Source organism: Homarus americanus, unplaced genomic scaffold (genome assembly GCF_018991925.1).
Source record: "Homarus americanus isolate GMGI-L3 unplaced genomic scaffold, GMGI_Hamer_2.0 scaffold2539, whole genome shotgun sequence".
In the NCBI taxonomy this organism is placed as follows: domain Eukaryota; kingdom Metazoa; phylum Arthropoda; class Malacostraca; order Decapoda; family Nephropidae; genus Homarus; species Homarus americanus.
The window spans coordinates 2541620-2567274 of NW_024725489.1; the positions used below are offsets into that span (position 1 = coordinate 2541620).

The window sequence follows — 25655 nt, forward strand, 5'->3', positions numbered from 1 at the left end:
GGTCTATTATCATGCCAGACTTGAAATTTTTGGGATGAGGTTATGATTTTAATCCGCTAATATTTAAAAATAAAAAATAAATCACTTAATTTTTATATATTTGTTGTATTTTACAGATTTCTTTAGTGTAATAAACGAAAATTACTTTGAGTTATGGAAAAATATTTATCAGATGTCACCAGCCTTAAATATTTTACTGTGGTGATTCCTGAATACTGTCACACACACATGAAATATGATAGTAGTTATTGTAGCAGTGTTGAAGTTACTGACCGTTTGCACCCTGGCGAAACGCACTCTGCCGCCCTCGTCTTCCTCCTCCCAGATCTCCTTCACCACCTTCGCCCCACGCTCCTTGGCTCTCTGTAACACCACACTCATCAACGCCAAGCAATTAATTTCACACAGCTAAAGAATAAACATCATGTTTACTCTTTAGCTGTGAATGTGTACTGTATGTTATTATATGTGTGTGTGTACAGAAGATGATTAAGGTGTACTGTACAGTGTGTGTACAGAAGATTAAGGTGTACAAATTTCGGACAGCCAGGGAGCGAGTATGTTTATATGCATCAGTTTACTTGTGTGTGATGAAGATTAAGATAAATATAAATTCTTTATGCCTTGTCATCAACACGGTGGTACGTCGTGTCTGTCTGCGTGGCCTCGACTACTGTACACCTTAAACTATTTGTATCTTGTTTTCTTACTCTGAAAAGGTTATATATATATATATATATATATATATATATATATATATATATATATATATATATATATATATATATATATATATATATATCATAATACTCTGGCAAAAAGGACGTATTGTTTTGTTGGTGAAAAAATCTTTCGTAATAATTGTTAAAATAAATACCAAAAAAGTGATTAAGTAAACAACACTTGAGGGAAGGAGACTTGTGTGTGACCTTCATTATCGCGTCAAGGTCCTCCACTGAGAACGCAATATCCTTAACCCCGTCGCCGTGTGTCACCAGGTGTCGCCCCATCTCCTCATTACCGGGATTGAGAGCTGATGCCAACACGAATAGTATCTGTAAACAAACCGCATATTACCTCATCTTAAAGCACTACTCATAACATCAAAACATTCTACGTCAGTCCATTAATTGATAAAATATAACTAAACATTAAAACAAGAAAGCTAACATATATTAGGGATTATGAGGCCTAGGCGCAGTTTAAGCATGATGGCGGGAATATTTTGACTGAATTATTTTGCGCCAAATCAATACTGTACGTCTATTTCTTCCTATATTTGATCTTCTACCTGACAGTGTGGTAGATGGTGACGTACCTTGTTCTACCTGAGTGTGGTAGATGGTGACGTACCTTGTTCTACCTGAGTGTGGTAGATGGTGACGTACTTTGTTCTACCTGACAGCATGGTAGATGGTGACGTGCCTTGTTCTGCCTGAGTGTGGTAGATGGTGACGTACTTTGTTCTACCTGACAGTATGGTAGATGGTGACGTGCCTTGTTCTGCCTGAGTGTGGTAGATGGTGACGTACTTTGTTCTGCCTAAGTGTGGTAGATGGTGACGTACTTTGTTCTGCCTGAGTGTGGTAGATGGTGACGTACTTTGTTCTACCTGACAGTGTGGTAGATGGTGACGTACCTTGTCCTGTCTGAGTGTGGTAGATGACTTTGTTCTGCCTGAGTGTGGTAGATGGTGACGTACCTTGTTCTGCCTGACAGTGTGGTAGATGGTGACGTACTTTGTTCTACCTGAGTGTGGTAGATGGTGACGTACTTTGTTCTGCCTGAGTGTGGTAGATGGTGACGTACCTTGTTCTGCCTGACAGTGTGGTAGTGACGTGTTCTAGAGGTGGTAGATGGTGACGTACCTTGTCCTGTCTGGAGGTGGTAGATGTGACGTACCTTGTTCTCTACCCGGAGTGTGGTAGATGGTGACGTACTTTTGTCCTGCCTGAGTGTGGTAGATGGTGACGTACCTTAAGACCTGAGTGTGGTAGATGGTGACGTACCTTGTCCTGCCTGAGTGTGGTAGATGGTGACGTACCTTGTTCTACCTGAGTGTGGTAGATGGTGACGTACCTTGTCCTGCCTGAGTGTGGTAGATGGTGACGTACCTTGTTCTACCTGAGTGTGGTAGATGGTGACGTACCTTGTTCTACCTGAGTGTGGTAGATGGTGACGTACCTTGTTCTACCTGAGTGTGGTAGATGGTGACGTACCTTGTCCTGCCTGAGTGTGGTAGATGGTGACGTACCTTGTTCTACCTGAGTGTGGTAGATGGTGTACTGATGGTGACCGTACCTCAGTGTGGTAGATGGTGACGTACCTTGTTCTACCTGAGTGGTAGATGGTGACGGTTCTACCTGAGTGTGTAGATGACGTACCTTGTCCTGCCTGTGTGTGGTAGATGGTGACGTACCGTACTGAGTGTGGTAGATGGTGACGTACCTTGTTACCTGAGTGTGGTAGATGGTGACGTACCTTGTCCTGCCTGAGTGTGGTAGATGGTGACGTACCCTGTTCTGCCTGAGTGTGGTAGATGGTGACGTACCTTGTTCTACCTGAGTGTGGTAGATGGTGACGTACCTTGTTCTACCTGAGTGTGGTAGATGGTGACGTACTTTGTTCTGCCTGAGTGTGGTAGATGGTGACGTACCTTGTCCTGCCTGAGTGTGGTAGATGGTGACGTACCTTGTTCTACCTGAGTGTGGTAGATGGTGACGTACTTTGTTCTACCTGACAGTGTGGTAGATGGTGACGTACCTTGTTCTGTCTGAGTGTGGTAGATGGTGACGTACTTTGTTCTGCCTGAGTGTGGTAGATGGTGGTGTACCTTGTTCTGCCTGACAGTGTGGTACATGGTGGTGTACCTTGTTCTACCTGACATTGTGGTAGGTATTGACGTACCTTGTTTTGCTTGATGACGTGGTAGCAGACGTCTCTTGAACCAGTCTCGAGACCTTTATAGGCGTAACGTTCGAAGCCCATCCTTGTGGTGTAGTAACTGGCTGCCTGAGGGAGAGAGGGGGTACTGGGTTACTGCTGGATGGTACACACACACAGTAAGATTGTCCACTACACTGGTAAACTTTGATGGACGGACGTTTGGGCCATGGGCCAAGGCCCCGGACGTGTGAGCCGTGGTGATTAGGTCATTTGGGCCATGGGTCAAATTAATCATAAGAAATACAAAATCGATTAAATTCAATATAATTTATTTAAATATTTGGTTGTTCTCCACGAAGATTGAGGCTTATTGAAGACACTCAATAAGTTTACAGACTGTGGGACTACCAAGATCCATAAGGTTGGTAAACTTATTATTCCACTCTTGGCAAATGTTGTTTCTGTGTTGTCAAGGCTGACCAGGAACATGTTCCACTTCTCAGGTGGGAACACTGGTGGCGTGCGGCACAGGTGGACAGGGATGATGACTCCAGGCTCATCACTGTGTCGTAACTGTCCAGAGACAAATGTGGCATTGAAGTACTCAATTAGTGCTGCTGCCTCATCTGGTACGGTAGAATGGAGACACTGTATACCTTCTATAACTTCTTGTGGGAGCAGGAAGTCTTCATCAGCCTCATACTGAGGCTTGAGTCTAAGTACTTGAATAAGAAGCCATCATTAGGCGTAAATAAATCCCATGGCCTAAACGTCCACCCTACATACAGCCCGTGGACCAAACATCTTGGGTCGTGGGCCAAATGTCCTACAACCGTAAACTTCACCTATTGACACTGGACTATGGATGTCACGTCATGATGTAAAATAATTAATTTCAAAGTTTATATATGCTGTGCTCCCCTTCTCTTCTCTACCCCATCATTCACCTCCTTCAGTCTTTATATACCTAAAGGCTTATTTGATATTCGTACCCCGACCTAAAAGTAAACAGACAAATGGACGATTAAAAGGATAAATTAAAGTAGAGTGAATCGTGGCAACAGCCAGAAAGTCCCTGGTTTATGTTAAGTAAGAGACTCTGTAGTGGATTTCTCCCCTACAAACGCTGTTTGTCGCTGAGTAGCCGACCCCCACGAATTCTCCAGTGTATGCCTCGTGGTCTGGGTCAACCAGCGCCGCCATACATCACGGAGGTCAACTACTAAGCCACGCCTATCCCCCCGCTATTTAAGACCTGACCTCGTGGTTATCTCTCTCTTTTTACCTACACCAACCAGCCAGCAACACCTCCTCCTCCTCCTCCGCCTGCCTGGCGGTCCTCGCTCCCGCCGGCGAGCATGGCAACCCACAAGCTGTCCTCCTCTGAGCCCCCTCACCAACCAGCTTTCTCTACATCACGCTTGTAACCATGCTGCCTTCCCAGCACCAAGCTGCATTGTACATCCAATACAACATGTATACATGAGAGCACATTGTGAGTTTCCTTTCTCCATCCCATCCTGAGTGTGAACCAAACAACCCCATACCCCACAACTCTGCCAAGCTCGCCTCCAGCACCACCTAAACCTGTTTCTTGTTAGCTTAAGCGACCTCGCCTGACCACATCCACCACCAGACTCCCTTCATGGCGGCGCTCACACTGTATACCGGATAACAACAAGCAACATTAACACTCGTATATTACTTAACGATGAAAAAAAACATTTGTGTTGTAATATTTAGTGATATATCGGTATAATATCAGAGGAATTTATATATTATGGAAGTAAGGTGATGCGGTAGTTGTCTGTTATTTGTAATGGTACAGTAATTGGAGACGTGGACGAAAGTTTAGTTCAGAGTGTGAATGATGGAGGCTGGTGGTGAAGGTGGTAGTAGTGGTGGTAATGGTACTAGTAGTAGTTGTGATAGTGGTGTTAGTAGTAGGGGTGGCGGTAGCAATAATTGTGGTGGTAGCAGATATCGACTATGAGGCTACTGTCACTGAATGCCGCAAAGATCTGCGGCTCAACTAATTTAACACAGATAGGATAGCTACATATGTATTACGATATTTAATATTAAGGTAATTAAATGGTGGCGAAGGTGTGGCTATTGGGGGAGGCTGGAGGCCACGTTAAAAAAAAGTGGTGGTAGCAGTAGTAGTGGTAATAGTGTAGTAGTAGTTGTCGTGGTAGCAGTAGTTGTGGTGGTGGTAGTAGTATTAGTTGTGGTAATAGTGTAGTAGTAGCTGTGGTGGTAGCAGTAGTTGTCGTGGTAGCAGTAGTTGTGGTGGTGGTAGTAGTAGTTGTGGTGGTGGTAGGGTAGGGAGGCCCCAGGCACTGCTCCATTTATCTTCAGAACTGTTAAGTCACTCACGTACAGAGTCCCTATTTACACTATCCCTAACCTATCCTATTGTACCCTAACCTACCTTACCTTTAATACCCTACCCTACTGTACTTTAACCTAACCTAACCATCCACACTACACTGATAAGTTAAGCATTCCATCATGGTAACGCGCGAGACATTGTATACATAGGTAGTAAGAAATTGGGATGGTTCACAATTTATTTATCGTGACCCACAAGAGCTGAGGGTTTGGGGTAAAGTATCCACGATAAATTTGAAAACCATCTTCGCCTCCCTTCCTCTCACTCCCAGGCTTCCTTCCTCTCATTCACTCCCAGCCTTCCTTCCTCTCACTCACTCCCAGCCTTCCTTCCTCTCACTCACTCCCACTCTCCCTGTCACCCCACTGTCCCTCCTCTCACACGGCTAATACGCCCTATAATGTATAAGGTTGTGGCACTAGCGGCCTCCGCCACCAGTAACCTCTCTGGATTCTCAAATATGTGAGTTTTTGTCCCGTAACTGAGGAGAGAGACCGTTAGGTACGGTCGCCTCACTGCTGTACCCGACGGTATTTTAGACGAGTCAGTTTGATACATCTGTCCTAAGGGAAGCAGTGATCAGGTAGTTCTCTGTAACACACACGCGTTGGTCCAGGTGGTACCTTGGTCACTGTCCAACATTTACTACACCTTCAGTCTCTGGACTTCTTGTCTACAAGTTCATCAATATTTCCATTTCGCTGAAGAACAATTATTATAACTGATATGATTAAGAGGTACTGTACTTGTGCGGTTGGAAGACATATGAGCCCCAGTCTTGATAGATCTCGAACCCAACCTAACCTAAGCATTAAGATCGAGACTCATCCAGATTGGGGTCCAACAGGGCTGGGGCGCACATGACTACAATAGATGTTACTAGGCAGTGTGGTGGGGCCAGCAGGCAGCACACCAAGGTGACTGAGTCCACTACGTGTTGCTGCTCCTGCCACCACTTGTCTCCTGCCCATTCGCCCTCACACTGTACAACAAGAACACCTTCTTTTGAGGCTCTTCCGTTATCCTCGCCCTTAACTCAAGCTGCGGCACAGGCCAAGTCTAAAATATCGCTGGGTTACTGGAGACATGAGCGCGCATTTGATTCACTCACTTCGATATGTATTGGTTTGTTTGTTCATTCATATTCAGGATGGAGAATGACTGCACGAAACTGAGAACAATGATGCCACTCCCACACCTCCCAGATGATGCAACACACGTGGAGGGTGACACTGTTGGGTGATAAAGGTTCCATAAGAAAATAAGAATGGAGGAAACTGCAGCGGGCCTATTGGCCCAGACTGGGCAGTCCCGTTTACACCCAACCCCTATTGCTCATATAAGCATCCAACCTATGTTTGAAGCTACTCAGCGTATTCGACTTAATGATGATATTTGGTAACTTGTTCCATTCATCCACCACTCTGTTTCCAAACCAGTGTTTACCTATTTCACGCCTAAATCTAAATTTGTCTAATTTAAAACCATTGTTACGAGTTCGCTCCTGGTTGGATAGTTTGAGTACCTTTGTAATGTCCCCTTTGTTTAGCCCTGCCTTCCACTTAAACACCTCTATCAGGTCGCCCCTCGCTCTGCGTATCTCAAGGGAGTGCAAATTAAGATGCTTTAACCTGTCTCTATACTCAAGGTTCCTAATGCCCGGGATTAGTCTTGTCATTCTCCTCTGAATTCTTTCCAAGGATTCTATATCCATTCTGTAATACGGTGACCAGAACTGAACTGCATAATCCAGGTGTGGTCTCACAAGAGCAAGATACAGTTTTCGGATGACCTCGCTAGTCTTGTAACTAACACTCCTTTGTATGAACCCAAGGACTTTATTAGCCTTGTTACGAGCAAAAACACATTGTTTACTCGGCTTAAGGTTCCTACTTATCATTACTGTACTCCTAAATCTCTCTCGCAGTCGGATTTCTCTATGGCATCGTTGTTCATCTGGTATCTGGTTTCCCTGTTTACATCTCCTATACTGAGTACTTTACATTTGTCCACGTTGAATTTCATATGCCATTTTTCGGACCATTCGAAAAATTTGTTTAGATCTTCCTGTAGTTTTACGAAGTCCTCGTCAGATTTAATAACACGTCCTATTTTAGTGTCATCAGCAAATTTGCTTATGTTGCTGTCTATGCTGATATCTATGTCATTTATGTATATAATAAATAATAATGGTCCAAGTACTGAGCCTTGGGGAACTCCACTTGTGACGTTGCTCCAATGGGACTTAGTGCCATTAATGCTCACTCGCTGTTTCCTGTCCTGTAACCACGCCCTAATCCATTTAAGGATATTACCTTTGATGCCATGTGCTTCTACCTTTCTAATTAGTCTTTCGTGGGGGACTCTGTCGAAGGCTTTGCTAAAGTCGAGATATACCACATCATAATTGTGCCCCTCGTCCACCGATTCGAAAACTGATGAAAAGAATGTTAATAGATTAATTAGACACGAACGTCCGCTTGTGAAGCCATGCTGGGTATCATTGATCAATCTGTGCTTCTCCAGGTGATTTCGAATAGAGTTTGAAGTGATTGCTTCCAGTAATTTGCCTACTATTGATGTTAGACTGATTGGGCGGTAGTTAGAGGATAGTGATCTATCCCCCTTCTTGAAAATCGGTATTACATTCGCTATCCTCCAGGAGTCTGGTACTACACCTGTTTTTAAGGACATGTTAAACAACTTTGCTAAGGGCACACTAAGCTCTTCCTTACATTCCTTTAATACTCTGGCAAATATCTCATCGGGACCAGGTGACTTATTAGGCTTTAGTTTGTCTATTTGCTTACTAACATCGTTACTAGTCACTACTATCTCGCTTAATTTGTTTTCTTCACTATCTCTGAATAGAGTCGGTGCCCCGGGTATAATGTTTAAATTTTCGGTGGTGAAAACTGTTGAAAAATATGTATTCAAATTATTGCTCATTTCTCTGTCGTTATCAGTGAGCTCGCCGGTATCCGACCGTATTGGTCCAATCTTTTCTCGTGTTTTAGTTGGATACATTTGGTAGAATCCTTTGGGGATTGTCTTTGCCTCCCTAGCTATCCTTACCTCATTATTCCTCTTGGCTTTCCTTATCTTGGTTTTAACCCTACTCGCCAATACCCTATAATAATCCCGGAGGTAAATTTCGCCACGATTTATCCTTCTACCTATAGCCTTCCTTTGGCCAATGATGTTCTTTAAATAATTATTTATCCACTTAGGGTCATTGTTGTCTGATCTGAGTTTTTTGTATGGTATGTTCTGCCTTTGTGCATTAAGTAACTCATTATTTAAATTGTCGTTGGACTCGGCAATCTCAGATCTCGTTATCAGGTCGGTGTCATCTGTCAGGTTCACGGCCAAGTGCGACACCCCCTCTCTCAGCTGCCTCTTTAAACTGTCAAAGTTTGCCCTTCTGGAATCTGGTACTTCAGTGGAATTTTCCTTACGTCTGCCCTGAAAATCTAACTGGAATCTAATTTTTTTGTGATCGCTGATTGCAAGTTCGTTCCCTACCTCGACATTGCTAATGAGGTTTTCTCTGTTTGACAGAACTAAATCGAGTATATTATTACCCCGGGTGGGTTCGGTTATATATTGACTTAGAAAACAGTCCTGGATCGTTTCGAGAAAATCCTCTGATTCTGAGTTACCTGTAAGGTCAGTCCAATCTATTTGGCCAAGGTTGAAGTCGCCTACTATGCAGACTTTGTTGTGTATGGAAGCCCTGCGCATTTCATCCCAGAGAAGTCGCTCATTGACTATCAAGATTGGGAGGTCTATAAATTACACCTGTGATTAATTTTTCCCTACCGTCGATTAATTCTATCCAAATTGTTTCTGTATTCCGCTCGGTTTTTATTTCCTTATTTATTTCACACTTCAGATTATCCCTAACATAGATTGCTACTCCGCCTCCTTTCCTGGTCTGCCTATCGGTATGGAACAGTTTGTAACCCGCAATTTGGTATTCGACCGGTAACTCACGTGAGTCTAGGTTGATCCATGTCTGCGTGCGGATAAGTGAATATTTTTAGCGAGGGAGACTCTTAAAATATAACCTGTTTTAGGACATCCGCAAAATCCCTGACCTACAGTAGTCTGAAGATGAAATATGGCCGTGTTTAGTCAGCTGAGACTGTTTCCTTATCAGCCCGATAAATCTTTTTGGCTGAGGGATGCTTTCTTCAAGTGACGTTTGTTGTCTAGCTATTGGTCTTACCTTGTGGCCACACCGCCAGTCTTTTCACTGCACACTGAAGAAACAATGTTGTGCGCCACACATGTGCGGTGTTACACACACTACATGATTTAATAACGGGGTAACTGTTTATGAGCTGCAAGAAGTTGTTGTGATGACTTTTCATTATAGAATGGTAAAGTAGGCCACGCCCACAAATTCCCAGGTGGGCTGGTGATCAGGTGGATAGAGACGCCCACAGCACAGTACTTATTGTCCCAGGTGGGTGTGTTGAGCTGCACCAGGAGGACAACACTCACACACCAAGTTATGGTTTCACTCGTTGTTTATTTTGAAGATCAAAGACAAGCAGACAGTGGTCTGTTGTTGCTACAGGTGTAATCACCCTGTTTAATTTCTCTCTCAAACACATCTTCTGAGTGAAAGGAAGTAACTTACATGCCACCTGTCTACCGGGATACCTTCAGCACTCGAAAATTTAAACAATCCCAACACAACACACACTAGTGGAGAGTGATGGGACGACTACCATCACCTTTAAGGACAAGTGACGGTGATTAAGTCCGATAGACATGACTGCCCTTTAAGGATAGTGTGAGGCAGCATGGCCGGTACTACACTCGACAGCCTTCACTTCTACAACTTGTAAACTTACGTACCCATTTACAGCTGGGTGAACAAGTACCTACTAATAATAATGCGGATGTAGCGGGTGATGGGGTTAGGTTCCCTCCCTCACTCACTACGCAGCAGCATTACAAGGAAAAAATTAACATCTGAAATTCTAACAGCTCGGTGGACAACTATAGTTAGGTGTAGCTCTCCGTATACGTAGAAATAAGTATATACAGTATATGTTTTCATATTTCAGTCATTTAAATTTGGTTTATAATCTCGACAGTGACGTGCGTGCTTACCCGTGGGGAGCTCGTGCAAAGTGTCCAGTCACGTATGTTGTTCACTGACTGACACACACACACACACACGCATAAAAACAACTCTAGTGGACTTACCTGCTTAGCATTGCCCACCCAGAATGTGAGGTGGTCAAAATGCAGAAACTTGCCAGAATCCGGCTGTGGGCAGAAGACAGAGTTAGTCAGGGATGACCAGGGTTGTTATGATTTAAATAAAATGATTTAAATCACATGATTTAAATCGATTTAAATCAGTAAAAAAATCATGATTTCAATCAAAATGATTTTTTTACTACTAACTGTTTTCTCTTTTTATTCTACATGATTGAAAAGTATATGCAATGCAGCAGGCTAATAACATTATTTGGATTTACAGAATTATGTACTGTACTATAGTCTGTTCTCTCCAGTTTTGCGAAACTTCGTTCATATCGTAAGGTCTCATTATTAATGTATATATTTACATGAAATATATTGTTAACTAAGATAATAAATACTATTGAAATTCAGAAGAACTGTAGTATTCTCTTCTCCCGGCATTATGTATCAGTCAATAAGGAGCAAGGGGCTGTAAATTTTTGCAAAGCTAGAGTGAACAGGCTGTAGGCACTAGGCTATACATATTCAGATATTTTATTTTTATTACTTAGTAATTAGCATGTTCTTTTTAAACAACATAAGTATTATTTCTGATCAAAGAAGCATAACTGGTTTTGTGATAAAAACTACTAAGTCTGAAAAAGTCACTTTGGATCAGCAAGTTGCTTATTATATATATGCAACAAATTGACCCTTCCGAACAGTGGAGCACGAAGAGTTTATCAAGATGATTAAAATGCTAGGACCAGGATATGTTCCACCTAATAGACATCAAATTGGAGGGTCTCTTTTGGATCAAGCCTACTATTCAGTGATTAAGAATTATTCAGAAGAACTTAGTGGGAAAACAGTTTGCATGGCCATGGATGGATGGAGTAATGTCCATAATGAGCCTATAGTATGTATAACTTTAACAGCGGACAACCGTATTTATCTTGTTGACTCTATAGACACAGAATCAAGACACACAGCTGAATATCTGTTGAAATTAGCTGAATGTGCTACAAAAAAGTGTGAAGACAAATTTGGATGCACAGTAAGAAGCTGTGTAACAGATAATGCTGCTAATATGGCAAAAATGAGAAGTGAATTCGGACAAGATAAATCCATTATAACATATGGTTGCTCTGCACACCTGTTAAATTTGCTTTCACAAGACCTGCAAATCAAGAACATTAAGGAGCACATTACTGAAATCATTAAGTACTTCAGAAATCATCACATCCCAGGATCTTTGTATAGAAGAGCAGGAGGAACTATGCTAGTAATGCCATCAGACACACGATGGAACACAGTGACAGAATCTATTGAATCTTATTTAAAGAACTGGGAGACCCTTGTCAAAGTGTGCAAAAAAAATATTGAAGACATTGATAAGACAATTGAAAGGAAAGTTAAGGATAAGGCATTAAAAAGAACTGCAGAAGTCTATTTAGAGAGACTTAAGCCTATTGCTGTGGCATTGGACTGTGTCCAGAGAGAACATACCCTATTAAGTGATGCTGTAGAAATCTGGGTAAAACTGAAAACTGATATTAAGGAGTATTTAACAGATAAGAAGGATATGGATAATTTTGAAAAAGAATCAAAGTAGCATTGACACCTGCCCATTTTCTAGCTAATGTGATAGATCCAAGGTGTCAGGGCAGACATCTGACTCCTGAGCAGCGAGACATTGCAGAACAGTATGTGTGCGAGTCTCTTCCACATTCCTTTCAACATTAATGTCCTTCCATGGAAGAAGTGCACCATTTAAAGAGGTCTATTTTGGTAAAGATGTTGTAAAATCTCTCTCATCCCTTGCTTGGTAGCAGTATTTTGCCAATGATGACAGAAAATGTAATGGATGGTCCTAGGCAATTATTTACAGCTGTTGCATCATCAGCAGGGGTTGAGAGAATTTTTTCCACATATGGATTTGTACACTCAATGGTAAGAAATCGCCCAGGACAGGAAAAGTCATCTAAGCTTGTCACAGTACTTAAGTATTTCAATGTTCAACTAAGCTAATTAAAATGTTTTGAACTATTTTTGTGGTTTACAAAATGAGAATATTGTGTTGACTTGAAGTTATTACCGGTAATTCTTATTACACTATAATCCTACAAATGTAAGAAAATAAACTTGTTACCAGTATTATTTTTTTTACAAAATGAGAATATTATTCTGTTGACTTGAAGAAGTTAAGTTATTAATTTTTGAAACACTGTAATCCTATAAGAGCATTTATGTTAAATTTCATTATTATGTTTGGATTTGTGCACTCAAATGTAAGATATGTTACCAGTTTTCTTTTATTTTACAAAAAGAATATTATTGTGTTAAATTCCATTGGTACATCTACTGCACAAATATCTTAATGCCAATTTTCTGTTTATTATCCTGAATAAGCTTTGGTTGAAAAATACTGTTTTTTGGGGGTTTAAAAATACTATTTTATTGCAATTAGTAAAAAAATAAAAAAATTGATTTAAATAAAAAAATCCGATTTAAATCAAATAAATCAATTTATTATTATTTTTTTTTAAATCATGATTTTTTCCAACCCTGGCCCGGACGACACTGTGCTTTACAAGACATATTTACCAATACATCATAATAACATTTCAGAAAGTGGAGTACGGTATATTATGTTACATCGTATTTCAACCTGGTGGTGGTGATAGTGATGTAAGGAAAGCAAAGAGACTATGAAATCAAAATAGCAAGAGAATCCAAGGCGAATCCCAAGGGATTTTTCCAGGTATATAGGACAAAGGTCAAGGACAAAGTTGGGCCTTTAAAGTCAGGGAGGGGAGAAGTGATAAATGGCAGTGAAGAAATAAGCAAAGCATTGAACAGCTACTTCTTATCAGTTTTCACAGAAGAAATTTGCGATAAAATTCCAGAGGTGGAACTGATATTTAAGGGAAAGGAAGAAGAGAAATTAAAGAATGTCACTATCAGAAAAGAGGATGTTCTTAAGAAGATAAATAAACTAAAGAAAACAAAATCCCCAGGGCCGGATGAAATTTTCCCTCTAGTCTTGAAAGAGTGTATAGGGAACAGATTAGTGGACCCCTCGTAAACTTATTTACAAAATCATTAGACACTGGAGTTGTGCCAGACTTGTGGAAACAGGCAAATGTAGTACCCATATTCAAAAAGGGAGACAGAGCATCAGCGTCAAATTACCGGCCGATCAGTTTGACGTCAGTAGTGGGGAAATTTCTTGAATCAATTATAGCAGATAGCATCCGATCGCATCTAGAGAAAAGCAAATTAATCTACGACTGAACATGGGTTTACAAAGGGAAAATCTTGTCTAACAAATCTGCGAACGTTTTTTAGGAAAGTCTTCGAGGTAGTAGATAATGACGAAAATTACGATGTTATTTACTTAGACTTTAGCAAAGCATTTGACAGAGTACCGCATCAGAGGCTTCTGAGAAAAATTAAGGCTCATAGCATCGAGGGGAAAGTTTTAAATTGGATAAAATCATGGCTCACCGATAGAATGCAGAGGGTCAGCGTAGATGGTGTTAAATCTGAGTGGGGCCATGTAACCAGTGGGGTTCCCCAGGGGTCAGTACTAGGCCCACTCTTGTTCATAATCTACATAAACGATCTAGATACTGGGATCAGCAGTGACATAAGCAAGTTTGTGGATGACACCAAAATAGGGAGGCAAATTAATTCAGGGCAGGATGCAAATGCATTACAGGAGGATCTAAATAAACTGCAGGGGTGGTCTGAAAAATGGCAAATGAAATTCAACACCAGCAAGTGCAGCGTACTTAATATTGGAAAAACAAATATTTATAATGTATACAGCCTTAACAACATCAACCTAGAGAAGTCGACTTGTGAAAGAGACCTAGGGGTACTTGTAAGCCCGGACCTACGGCCTAGAAAACAGTGCGCTAATGTTCGAAATAAGGCAAACAGAGTATTGGGTTTTATATCTAAAGTGTAAGTAACAAGAGTGCAGAGGTCTTATTGCAACTATATCTTGCGCTAGTCAGGCCACACCTCGATTATGCGGTTCAGTTCTGGTGCCCTTATTATAGAATGGACAAAAATTCACGAGAGTCGGTGCAGCGAAGAATGACAAAAATGATTTCGGGACTTAGAAACTTTCCATATCAGGATAGGCTAAAGAAACTTAACTTGCATTCCCTAGAAAGACTAAGAGTGCGGGGAGATATGATAGAAGTATGTAAGTGGGTGAAAGGAATCAATAAAGGGGATATAGATAAAGTTCTTATAATATCCGAGCAGGATAGGACTCGGAGGAACGGATTCAAGTTGGATAAGTTTAGGTTTAGGAGGGAGATAGGAAGAAACTGGTTCACAAATAGGGTGGTGGACGAGTGGAACAAGCTTAGCAACTTTGTAGTAAGTGCGGGAACTCTGGAAAGTTTCAAAAGGAGGCTAGATAGATTCATGGATGATAGAGAGTGGTAGTAACTCTCGACAGGAGCTGCCATGCACAGGCCAACCGGCCTATTGCAGACTCCTTATTTTCTTATGTTCTTATGATGATTGTGATGGTGGTAGTGATGGTAGATGGATGGTATTGATGATGACGTCGGTAGCTTTTTAAATCTTCTCTCTTCTTTCCATTCTCTCTCACGCATTTATCCTTACTACAAAGATGCTAAGCTTGTTCCACTCGTCCACCACCCTATTTGTGAACCAGTTCCTTCCTATCTCCCTCCTAAACCTAAACTTATCTAACTTAAATCCATTGCTCCGAGTCCTATCCTGCTTGGATATTATAAGAACTTTATCTATATCTCCTTTATTGATTCCTTTCACCCACTTAAATACTTCTATCATATCTCCCCGCACTCTTCGTCTTTCTAGGGAATGCAAGTTTAGTTTCTTTAACATATCATGATATGGAAGGTTTCTAAGTCACGGAATCATTTTCGTTATTCTTCGCTTCACACCAATATCAAATTCATTTCGTCACCACTAACAGACCAGTTCTAACTGGCACCAGCTCTAACAGGCCCCAGTTCTGATAGGCTCCATTTCTAACAGTCACCAGTTCTAACAGGCCCCAGTTCTGATAGGCCTCAGTTCTAACAGGCCCCAGTTCTAACAGGCCCCAGTTCTAACAGGCCCCAGTTCTAACAGGCCTGTGTCTTGATTATAAGAAGAGAAAGACAAGGAGGTAATAATGTGTCTTGAGGTTAGCTTAGGTAAGGTTTGGTTTGGTTTGATTAGGTTAGGTTAGCTGGGGTGGAGATTCTTCAGGTGGTTCCTATACACTGCAGAGGCCGGGACTAACAAGACACTACTAATAAACAAAACAAGTGACTGACAGATTATAAGTTGACTCTTGAGACAAACTTATCACTAAATCATTCCCTCTTTAATACAAGGAATGTAGAGCCTTGAGATCAGCTGACAATGTTGATATATAAACTGACGAAAACAAACAAAACGGAGACTCAGGGTTTATACGTGAAACAACAACACACATATGGCGGGAAGGTATTGCATGTGAATAGTGAAACGCGAGGGTGATGAGATAGACGATAAAGGATTCGTTTAGTTTAGTGATATTGAGATTCATTATCAAGAAGAGGGGTTGTTACCATGCCCAGATGACTGACACACACACACACACGCACACACACACAGTCTTCCACAAACATATACTGTATGTTAGGTCTCTGTGATCCCAACCAGCCAATAATAGAGCAGAGTAGAGTATAGCCCCCCTCTTACCCTGTTGAGGTGCCAAGTGTTGAAATAATCTCTGTGACGTTATAACAAGCTGTCTGCCAAGGAGGTGATGGACCAGTTTTGTTGCTATTACTGTGTTCAAGGTCAGGTGTGGCTGGCTCCCTCCCTCACCACCTATACACTGATTGACCTACGTTACTTGGTGTATTCTGGCCGAGTTCTGCCTCTCTAATAAATATACAGATACCGGTGTATTGACATTGGTAGACACGTGTGCTTGTCAAGGACTGAAACTGTGCCTACAATACACCATTCACAGGGAGATACAGTGTACGCAGTCGCAGACGACAACTCCATAGGCAACAGAGAGTAGCTAAGTACTTTTTTCTCTCTTTATTTTCTTTGAAATAGGTGTAGATCTATACACAGTCTACACCCCCCCCCCCACAACAACAACAACCATGAGTTTGGTATGTGATTACTGCAGGGAGACGTCGGATATGGAGGATGCAGGCCTAACTAATGCAACGTTTAGGAAGTTACTAACTGCCGTAAAGCTTGATGGCTGTTGCTGGTATTGCCCTGGCTGCATAGTCAAGGTGAATGAAGCGATTGCAATCCATAAGGGAACGAGTTCTCTAGGGACGAAAATAGATGAAGCAGGAGCCCTGCTGGTTGACAAACTGGAGCAAGTTGAGAAAGAGATCCTTGCTAAGACTGAGGAAGTAGCTAATAGAATGGAGGTGGTTGCTAAGAGGAGCTATGCGGACGTATTAGGAGGGCCACGGGTGGGGGGGGCGGAGAGTAATGCAGAATCAGTACAGGTTCTACAGCAGATTGGGACTCTGAAAAAGTGTGTCGAAGAAATGAAAATTAACGGACCTACTGTTAGGGGAGAGGAGGAACACCAGGAACGGCTCCAGCGCAGGAACAATGTAATAGTTTTTGGAGTCCCAGAGAGCCAGGCAGAGGGAACTGTGAGTAAGGAAACACACGACAAGGTGCTGTTTCAAAATATTTGCACAGAGGTTCTGAAGATTCCAGCAACCCCTCAGGATGTGAGGAGACTGGGACAAAAGCAGGGGGTTAAGCCTCGCCCCCTCAGGATCACACTAGGGAGTGAGGAGGAAAAATGGCAAGTTATCCGGCAGGCAAAAAACTTAGCAAGGAGCGAGGCATTTCGAGATGTATTTATTCACCCAGACCGCACGGTAATGCAGAGGGAACAGCACAAGAAGCTCCTGCTGGACTTGAAGCAGAAGAGGGAGGAGTCGAGAAGGAACGGGGACAGGTGCACATGGGTTATACTCAGGGGGAGGGTAGTGGAAACAAGTGTGCCGACACAGGGCCAGGGGGCAGCAGTGCACCCTCCACCCACTCAACCCCCCACCCGGGAGGCGGCACCAGCTCAGCCTACCGGACAGGAGGGAACGAGCGCCGTGTAAACAATGAAATTTTTAACCACACCCTGCAAAATACAGTGTACTTAGCAAATGCTGCAGCTTCTGAGAATGTGGGTGGAGCGGGTTTATTACTAAGAGCAGAGACGTTACCGAGAACAAATTCTGGCTTGAATGTCATGTACACTAATACCGACACGTTCCTTGATAAGAGGGAGGAGTTTGAAACACTACTAAGAGTACACCAACCAGATATTGTAGGAGTTGTAGAACTGTTGTACAAGAACAGGAGAATCGACCCAGAGGAATGTGAGTTCAGTATTGCTGGATATGACTCATTTACGAACCTAACTCAAGAATCCTGCAGGAGGGGTGTGGTTATCTACGCTAGGCAAGACCTTAGAGCCAGCCAGGCGAGGGTACAGGGAGAGGATGTCTTTGAAGAGTCCAAGTGGTGTAAAATTAAATTAAAGGGAGGGGACTTACTTATCGTCGGGTGTATCTACAGATCCCCGAACTGTGGCCCACTAAATCAAAGGAACTTAAGAACCTTAATAAACAATGCGGCGATGCTCAACCCCAGCCACCTCCTTATCATGGGGGACTTTAACTATGGCGACATCGACTGGAGAAACGAGTCAACCCCGAATGACTTGAATAATCCTGCTACTCTTTTTGTAGAAACTCTGAGAGATAATTTTCTGTTCCAACATGTGAGAGACCCGACACATTACAGAGGGGAACAAACACCCAAGCCACTTGACCTCATCATAACAAACGAGGAGGGTATGGTGGCCAAACTGGAACACCTTGCCCCAGTTGGCACCAGTCACCATACAGTGTTGTCATTCAGATTTAACTGTTACCTAGTTCAAGATAAGGCCAGGCCAAGGTGCAAATATTACAAGGGAAATTACAATGGGATGAGGGAAGAGATGAGGGGTATCAACTGGCCTGACTTATTAAGGTACAAGAACGCAGACACTACGCTGAATATCATAACTAGTAAAATGACCCATTTGATCGATAAATATATACCCAAGACCAAACCCAGTGCTTCTAGGAATACGAGGGGATCCCTACACATGAACCATGCGGCGGTCGACAAAATTAAGAAGAAAACCCAGAAATTCAAGACGTGGGTTGGGTCAAACGATGAGCAAGACAGGAGGATGTATGCAAGAGCCAGAAACCAAGCAAAGATAGAGTGTAGGAGGGCTGAAAAGGAGTTCCAAAGGCTGGTTGCACGCGAGGTCAAGTCAAACCCAAAGGCGTTTTACCGCTATGCAAAGTCGAAATTGAAAACGCGAGTAGGAGTATCAGACCTGAGGCTTGAAGATGGTAGTTACGCAGATTCTGACCAGGATAAAGCTGAGGCATTGAACAGCTTCTTTTCCTCAGTGTTCACAAGAGAGGATGCAACTAACCTTCCTGCGTTTGAGGACAGACGGTTCGACACAGCACTGACCCACATTGTGTTCACAGAAGAGGGTATTAGAAATAAACTGTCCAGGCTAAAGGTCCATAAGAGTCCTGGACCTGACATGGTGCATCCTAGAGTGCTAAGGGAGCTGTGCAACGAGCTTGCAGAGCCCCTGAAGATTCTGTTTTGTAAATGCCTGGATGAACAAATGGTCCCCAGTGAATGGAAAGTGGCTTATGTGAGTCCTATCTTCAAGAAGGGCGATAGGCACTCCACGAACAACTATAGACCGGTGAGCCTGACCAGCATAATATGTAAAGTACTTGAGAGTATTATCAGAGATGCAGCGATGGAACATCTACTACGAAACAACCTTGTAAAAGATTGCCAACACGGTTTTATGCCGGGGCGCTCTTGCTTGACACAATTGCTCAAGGTATTGGATATTTGGACCCATATTCTAGAACGGGGTGGTAATATCGACAATATTTACCTAGATTTTGCCAAGGCTTTCGACAGTGTACCCCACGAAAGGCTGAAAATCAAACTGGAAGGGTACGGAATTCGGGGAAATGTCCTAGCGTGGATAGAAGACTTTCTACATGACCGCAAGCAATGTGTGGTGATTAATGGCACGAAATCGTCATCTGTACCTGTAACAAGTGGGGTACCGCAGGGTAGTGTATTGGGCCCGCTGTTGTTTGTTTGTTTCATAAATGATATGCCTGACGTTGTACACTCCTCCATACAAATGTTTGCCGATGACGCCAAGTTATTTCGGGAAATTAAGAACCAAGCGGACTGTGAAGAGCTGCAGAAGGACCTCTGTGGGCTCCAGGAATGGTCGAAGGAATGGCTGCTGAGATTCAATGTCACGAAGTGTAAGAGGATGCACCTGGGGCGTACCAACGGTAAGGAGGCGTACCATATGTCCCAACGGGATGAAGAAAATGTACTAGTTGAGACTGTGTGTGAGAAGGACCTAGGTGTGTATGTTGACAATGAGCTGAAGTTCTCGGGCCATTGTGAGAAGAAGGTAAATCAGGCAAATAAATTATTGGGTCTTATAAGAAGGTCGTTCAGATATCTAGACGGTCCGTCCCTCGTGACGATCTTCAGGAGTGAAGTGCTTCCCCATCTGGAGTACTGTCACCCCATCTGGTCCCCGAGATATGCTAGGGACTGTCAGTTGGTTGAAAATGTTCAAAGGAGGGCCACCAAGCTGGTGCCTGCACTTCGGCATCTCAGCTACCCTGCGAGATTGGAGCGCCTGAACTTGCCTAGCTTATACTACAGACGGGCAAGGGGGGACCTAGTTGAGGTTTATAAGCATCTCAGGGGGCACTACTCAGTTGAGTGTCCTTACTTGGAGCTGGCGGACGCTCGCCCCACAAGGGGTCACAGCTCAAGATTGAAGAAGCCGCAAGTCCGGAAAACCGTGAGGGCAAACTTTTTCGGAGTGAGGGTTGTAAACTCTTGGAACAATCTACCAGAAAGTGTTGTGACGGCACCGAGTGTGAGCTCTTTCAAGAGAAGACTTGACCAACACTGGAGCGGGTTCAGGTACATTCAGGAGCCGGTGCATGCCCAGTATTTGCCAACAGTGCGTGACAGAGACGTGACCGATCGCCCGGGCGGCTAGCGAGCCGACCTTTTGGTGAAGAATATAAAGGAAAAGAGTCGTGACCGATCGCCCAAGCGGCTAACAAGCCGATCAGTGGCGAAGAGGATAAAAGTAAAAAAGTAAAAGTCAGACCTTGAAGTAACTTGTTTATCTGTGGTTGGGATTTTACCAAAGCCCAGAGATAGGGATTGATAATGGGGATTGATAATAATCAGTAAGTCTGGCTGATGTGTTAAATTACTACAGTACTTCTCCTGTGTTGTTTCATGTGTTGGAGATAGCTGTGACACCTATACTGTAGGCCGGGTGAGGCGTGTTGTGTCGCTACTTCCCTGGGTTAGTTGTAAACCGAACAGCGGGAGTCTGGCAGTGGAATATAACATGCTAGAACTCGTATAATGATATGGGAAGAAGTTGTAGGATTGTAAAGTGAGGAAGATTTGGTAGCGTGGCCGATTATTTATTTAAATTTGGTAGTATATTCTTGGGGGGAATTTTCTAAACACCAATTCTAAGCACAGCTATTTATTATTCACTCAATGGTATGGGCACATTAATAAATTAATAAATCATTATATCGAAGTTATTCTCGGACACAAACATGAAATGGATACACTTCCCACCGTAAGAACATAAGAACATAAGGAGTCTGCAATAGGCCGGTTGGCCTGTGCATGGCAGCTCCTGTCGAGAGTTACTACCACTCTCTATCATCCATGAATCTATCCAGCCTCCTTTTAAAACTTTCCAGCGTTCCAGCACTTACTACAAAGTTGCTAAGTTTGTTCCACTCGTCCACCACCCTATTTGTGAACCAGTTCCTTCCTATCTCCCTCCTAAACCTAAACTTATCCAACTGAAATCCATTGCTCCGAGTCCTATCCTGCTCGGATATTATAAGAGCCTTATCTATATCCCCTTTATTGATTCCTTTCACCCGGTTAAATACTTCTATCATATCTCCCCGCACTCTTCGTCTTTCTAGGGAATGCAAGTTTAGTTTCTTTAACCTATCCTGATATGGATCGCTCTGAGGGAGGCCCAGCTGCTGGGGAAGCTGCAGGTGCTGCTGGACTATGTCTCCTATGGGGGAATCTGCTAGTTGAAGACTCGGTGCTGGGGAGGGAAGTCTCCCTCTGGGAAGGAGCTGTCGGCCCCTTCCCTGTTATAATAGTAATCCGAATGCGGACGTTCTTGCCTAACTAATCTATTAACATTCTTTTCATCAGTTTTCGAATCGGTGGACGAGGGGCACAATTATGATGTGGTATATCTCGACTTTAGCAAAGCCTTCGACAGAGTCCCCCACGAAAGACTAATTAGAAAGGTAGAAGCTCATGGCATCAAAGGTGACATCCTTAAATGGATTAGGGCGTGGTTACAGGACAGGAAACAGCGAGTGAGCATTAACGGCACTAAGTCCCCATTGGAGCAACGTCACAAGTGGAGTTCCCCAAGGCTCAGTACTTGGACCATTATTATTTATTATATACATAAACGACATAGATATCGGCATAGACAGCAACATAAGTAAATTCGAGGACTCGGCAAAACTACAGGAAGATCTAAACAAATTTTTCGAATGGTCTGAAAAATGGCAGATGAAATTCAACGTGGACAAATGTAAAGTACTCAGTATAGGAGATGTAAACAGGGAAATCAGATACCAGATGAACAATGATGCCATAGAGAAATCCGACTGCGAGAGAGATTTAGGAGTAATGATAAGTAGGAACCTTAAGCCAAGTAAACAATGTGTTTTTGCTCGTAACAAGGCTAATAAAGTACTTGGGTTCATACAAATGAGTGTTAGTTACAAGACTAGCGAGGTCATCCTAAAACTGTATCTTGCTCTTGTGAGACCACACCTGGATTACGCAGTTCAGTTCTGGTCACCATATTACAGAATGGATATAGAATCCTTGGAAAGAATTCAGAGGAGAATGACAAGACTATTCCCGGGCATTAGGAACCTTGAGTATAGAGACAGGTTAAAGCATCTTAATTAGAGCGAGGGGCGACCTGATAGAGGTGTATAAGTGGAAGGCAGGGCGAAACAAAGGGGACATTACAAAGGTACTCAAACTATCCAACCAGGAGCGAACTCGTAACAATGGTTTTAAATTAGACAAATTTAGATTTAGGCGTGAAATAGGTAAACACTGGTTTGGAAACAGAGTAGTGGATGAATGGAACAAGTTACCAAATATCATCATTAACTCGAATACCCTGAATAGCTTCAAACATAGGTTGGATGCTTATATGAGCAACAGGGGTTGGGTGTAAACGGGACTGCCCAGTATGGGCCAATAGGCCCGCTGCAGTTTCCTCCATTCTTATGTTCTTATATTCTAACAACGGACCCAATACGCTGCCCTGTGGTACCCCGCTTGTCACGGGTACACATGACGATTTCGTGCCATTAATCACCACACCAGTACCTGCGATCATGCAGAAAGTCTCTGATCCATGCTAGGACACTTGAACCATCTCCACCTCTCTCTCTTTCACACACACACACACACACACACACACACACACAAAATCTATATTTCTCTCATTTTACCTGTGGTCCCTTGTCCGTGTAGGTTGTCTGTAAAGAAAAGGAAGAATAAAACATTAATAAACGTCGTTTACATCAGGGGGAGTGAGAGTGGGATGGGGAGGGGGTGTTGTGAGGAGAGGGAGTGACAGTGGTGGGGAGAAGGGTGGGGTGGGGGAGTGGGGTGGTGAAAGTAGGGTGGGGAGAGGGGGGTCAGTGTGGGGGGAAGGGGAGGTGTACTTCATACCTCAGAGCCAAGATGTCATCCATCTTCTCACAGCCCCAACACATATCAGTATAGGTTAGGTTAGTCTTAAAGTGAAATTCGCTAGGGGGGCTAAACTTCAGTGACACTAAATAACACTCATCTCATGTATGTACGACAGTAGTTTTAACAAATATAAAAAGAAACTATGAAAAAGATCAGGTTCAACCACTTGGAAATACCGCTCATTATATCCGCTAGAAGACGTGTTCACGGTCAAATAGCGGCTATATAAGACGGCAACCATTTAACACCGTCATTGTGAAGGAGTTTCAGCGGACACCTCCCATAGGACTGCTGGGGTGATGATGCTATTGTGTTGGCTAATATTCTTACGTAAATTTCTACTCTTTGATGATGATGATTTAACCCTTTGACGATGTTTTAATCATTTGACGATGATTTAACCCTTTGTTGATGATGATTTAACCCTTTGATGGTGTTTCAACCCTTTTATAACTAGGCTGGTGATGATTTAACCCTTTGATGACGATGTTTTAACCCTTTGATGAGGATGATTTCTACTATCACCACTACCACCACAATCACCACTACTACCACCAACACTACTACCACCAACACTACTACCACCATTACCACAATCATAATCACCACTACTACCATCACCACTACCACACAGTCGATGTCGTGTATAAAAGTGCAGTCACCTCTCAGAACTAGAGCGGAAAGCGTATTAAACCAACACCACGTACAAACTCTTCTTCCTGTTGCCCCATGAACAATGTGGCCCAGCTTATTTTACTTAAAGATTCACCACACTAACGTTACCTGGGGCGTTAGGTTAGAGGGAGAGGAGAGGTGAGAAAAGGGAGAGGATGGTGATAAAAGGGGGAGAAAATGGAGAAGAGGCAAGAAAAGGGAGAGGAGAGAAAGGGGATTGGGGAGGAGGTGAGGTGAGGTGAGGGCAAATTTTTTCTGACCACCTGTGTTGAGGCCTCTCGGGTGTGGCCAGCAACACAATTCTTGGAACGAACTGTGTTGTATGCCTCACGAACACGAGGCATTGTGAGCATAAAAATAATGACCAATTAAAATAAAATTAAAATACTAATTAAAAAAAGACGAAGGGGGGGGAGAAAGGGAGAGGATGGCAGAGGAGGAGGACAGGTGGATGGGGAAGAGGAAGATGAGGAAGGGTGGAGGAGGAAGAAGAGGAAGGAAAGATAATATGTAGATATGTTTTACAAGAGGTTATACGATATTGATGTCAAATATATTATGAAGTACAGGTTTAAAGTTAGTCTTAGAACTTGATATAACATAACTTGGGATCAGGAGTGGAGGGATAAAGTTAACCTGTCGCAGCTAAGCCATCCTTACCTAAAACTAACATAAATATAAAGTAAAGAAACTATGTAATGATAGTTTAGTTTCAGTATAGAGTGAGTGATATAACCAAGGCAGCCCAGCAGTAGTGTAGACATGACTAACCAAGGCAGGACCAACCCAGTAGTGTGAAATAAAACTAATTTGTTTCAATGATTGACTTTGCACTTATGAATTGGGTGTAAATATTAGTTTCCTGTCTCCTTAAAGCAGAAGTTATGATTATCTTACCATGGTGGTGGTGTTGTGGTGCGAGGAGCTGTGGTGTTGTGGTGCAAGGAGCTGTGGTGCGGTCTCGATGACTCCTGATCACCCAATGAGCTGCCGTCTCCCTTGAACAGGTCAGCTCCCTCAGGCAGGCTCAGGGCCACCTCGCCAGTGTTACCAACCACCGCGACCTCACCACCCTATTTTGATCAGTATTCATACAATAACACTGGCAGGAAGGGTTGCAACAGACTGGTGGACGATTATACGTAATATATGGTCTTGATCAACTTGTCAGCCCTGAGTCGTGATGTACCTTGGAGGCTTGCTTATACCTGGTGGAACTGAGATATTAATCTTCAGTAATATCAGTATTCTCTGTAAATTTATCAACTGTAATACTTATGTTTTTTAATTATTTTCAAGAATTAAGAAGTGATACGTCCATATTGTACAAATATTGGAGATTTATCAACAAACTACATGTACTGTAGTGATGCGAGTCATACACCGCCACATACCACGACTCCCATTGGTCGGGTGATGAAGGTGTGTCCACAAAGGAGTCTCGTGATTGGTTGAAAGGAAAGGCGTGTTTTGACGTCACATGCCCTCATCCCCAGGACGCACTTCTGGAGGCTATATTAGGAACTACGAGTTG

The 25655-nt window shown here is 42.9% G+C and overlaps 1 protein-coding gene across 1 annotated transcript in view; it reads right to left on the reverse strand.

Annotated features, from left to right (window-relative positions):
• Positions 1–25086, reverse strand: part of LOC121864975 (4-hydroxyphenylpyruvate dioxygenase-like) — a 33148-nt gene extending 8062 nt beyond the window's left edge. The window contains exons 1-6 of the mRNA XM_042364212.1: positions 25019–25086; positions 23200–23226; positions 10505–10567; positions 2908–3012; positions 930–1055; positions 274–363 (exon numbers count right to left, since the gene is read on the reverse strand). Coding sequence (XP_042220146.1) covers positions 274–363; positions 930–1055; positions 2908–3012; positions 10505–10567; positions 23200–23226; positions 25019–25021 — 414 coding nt within the window. The 5' untranslated portion in view covers positions 25022–25086. The remainder of the gene's footprint in view (positions 1–273; positions 364–929; positions 1056–2907; positions 3013–10504; positions 10568–23199; positions 23227–25018) is intronic.
• Positions 25087–25655: the final 569 nt, after the last annotated feature.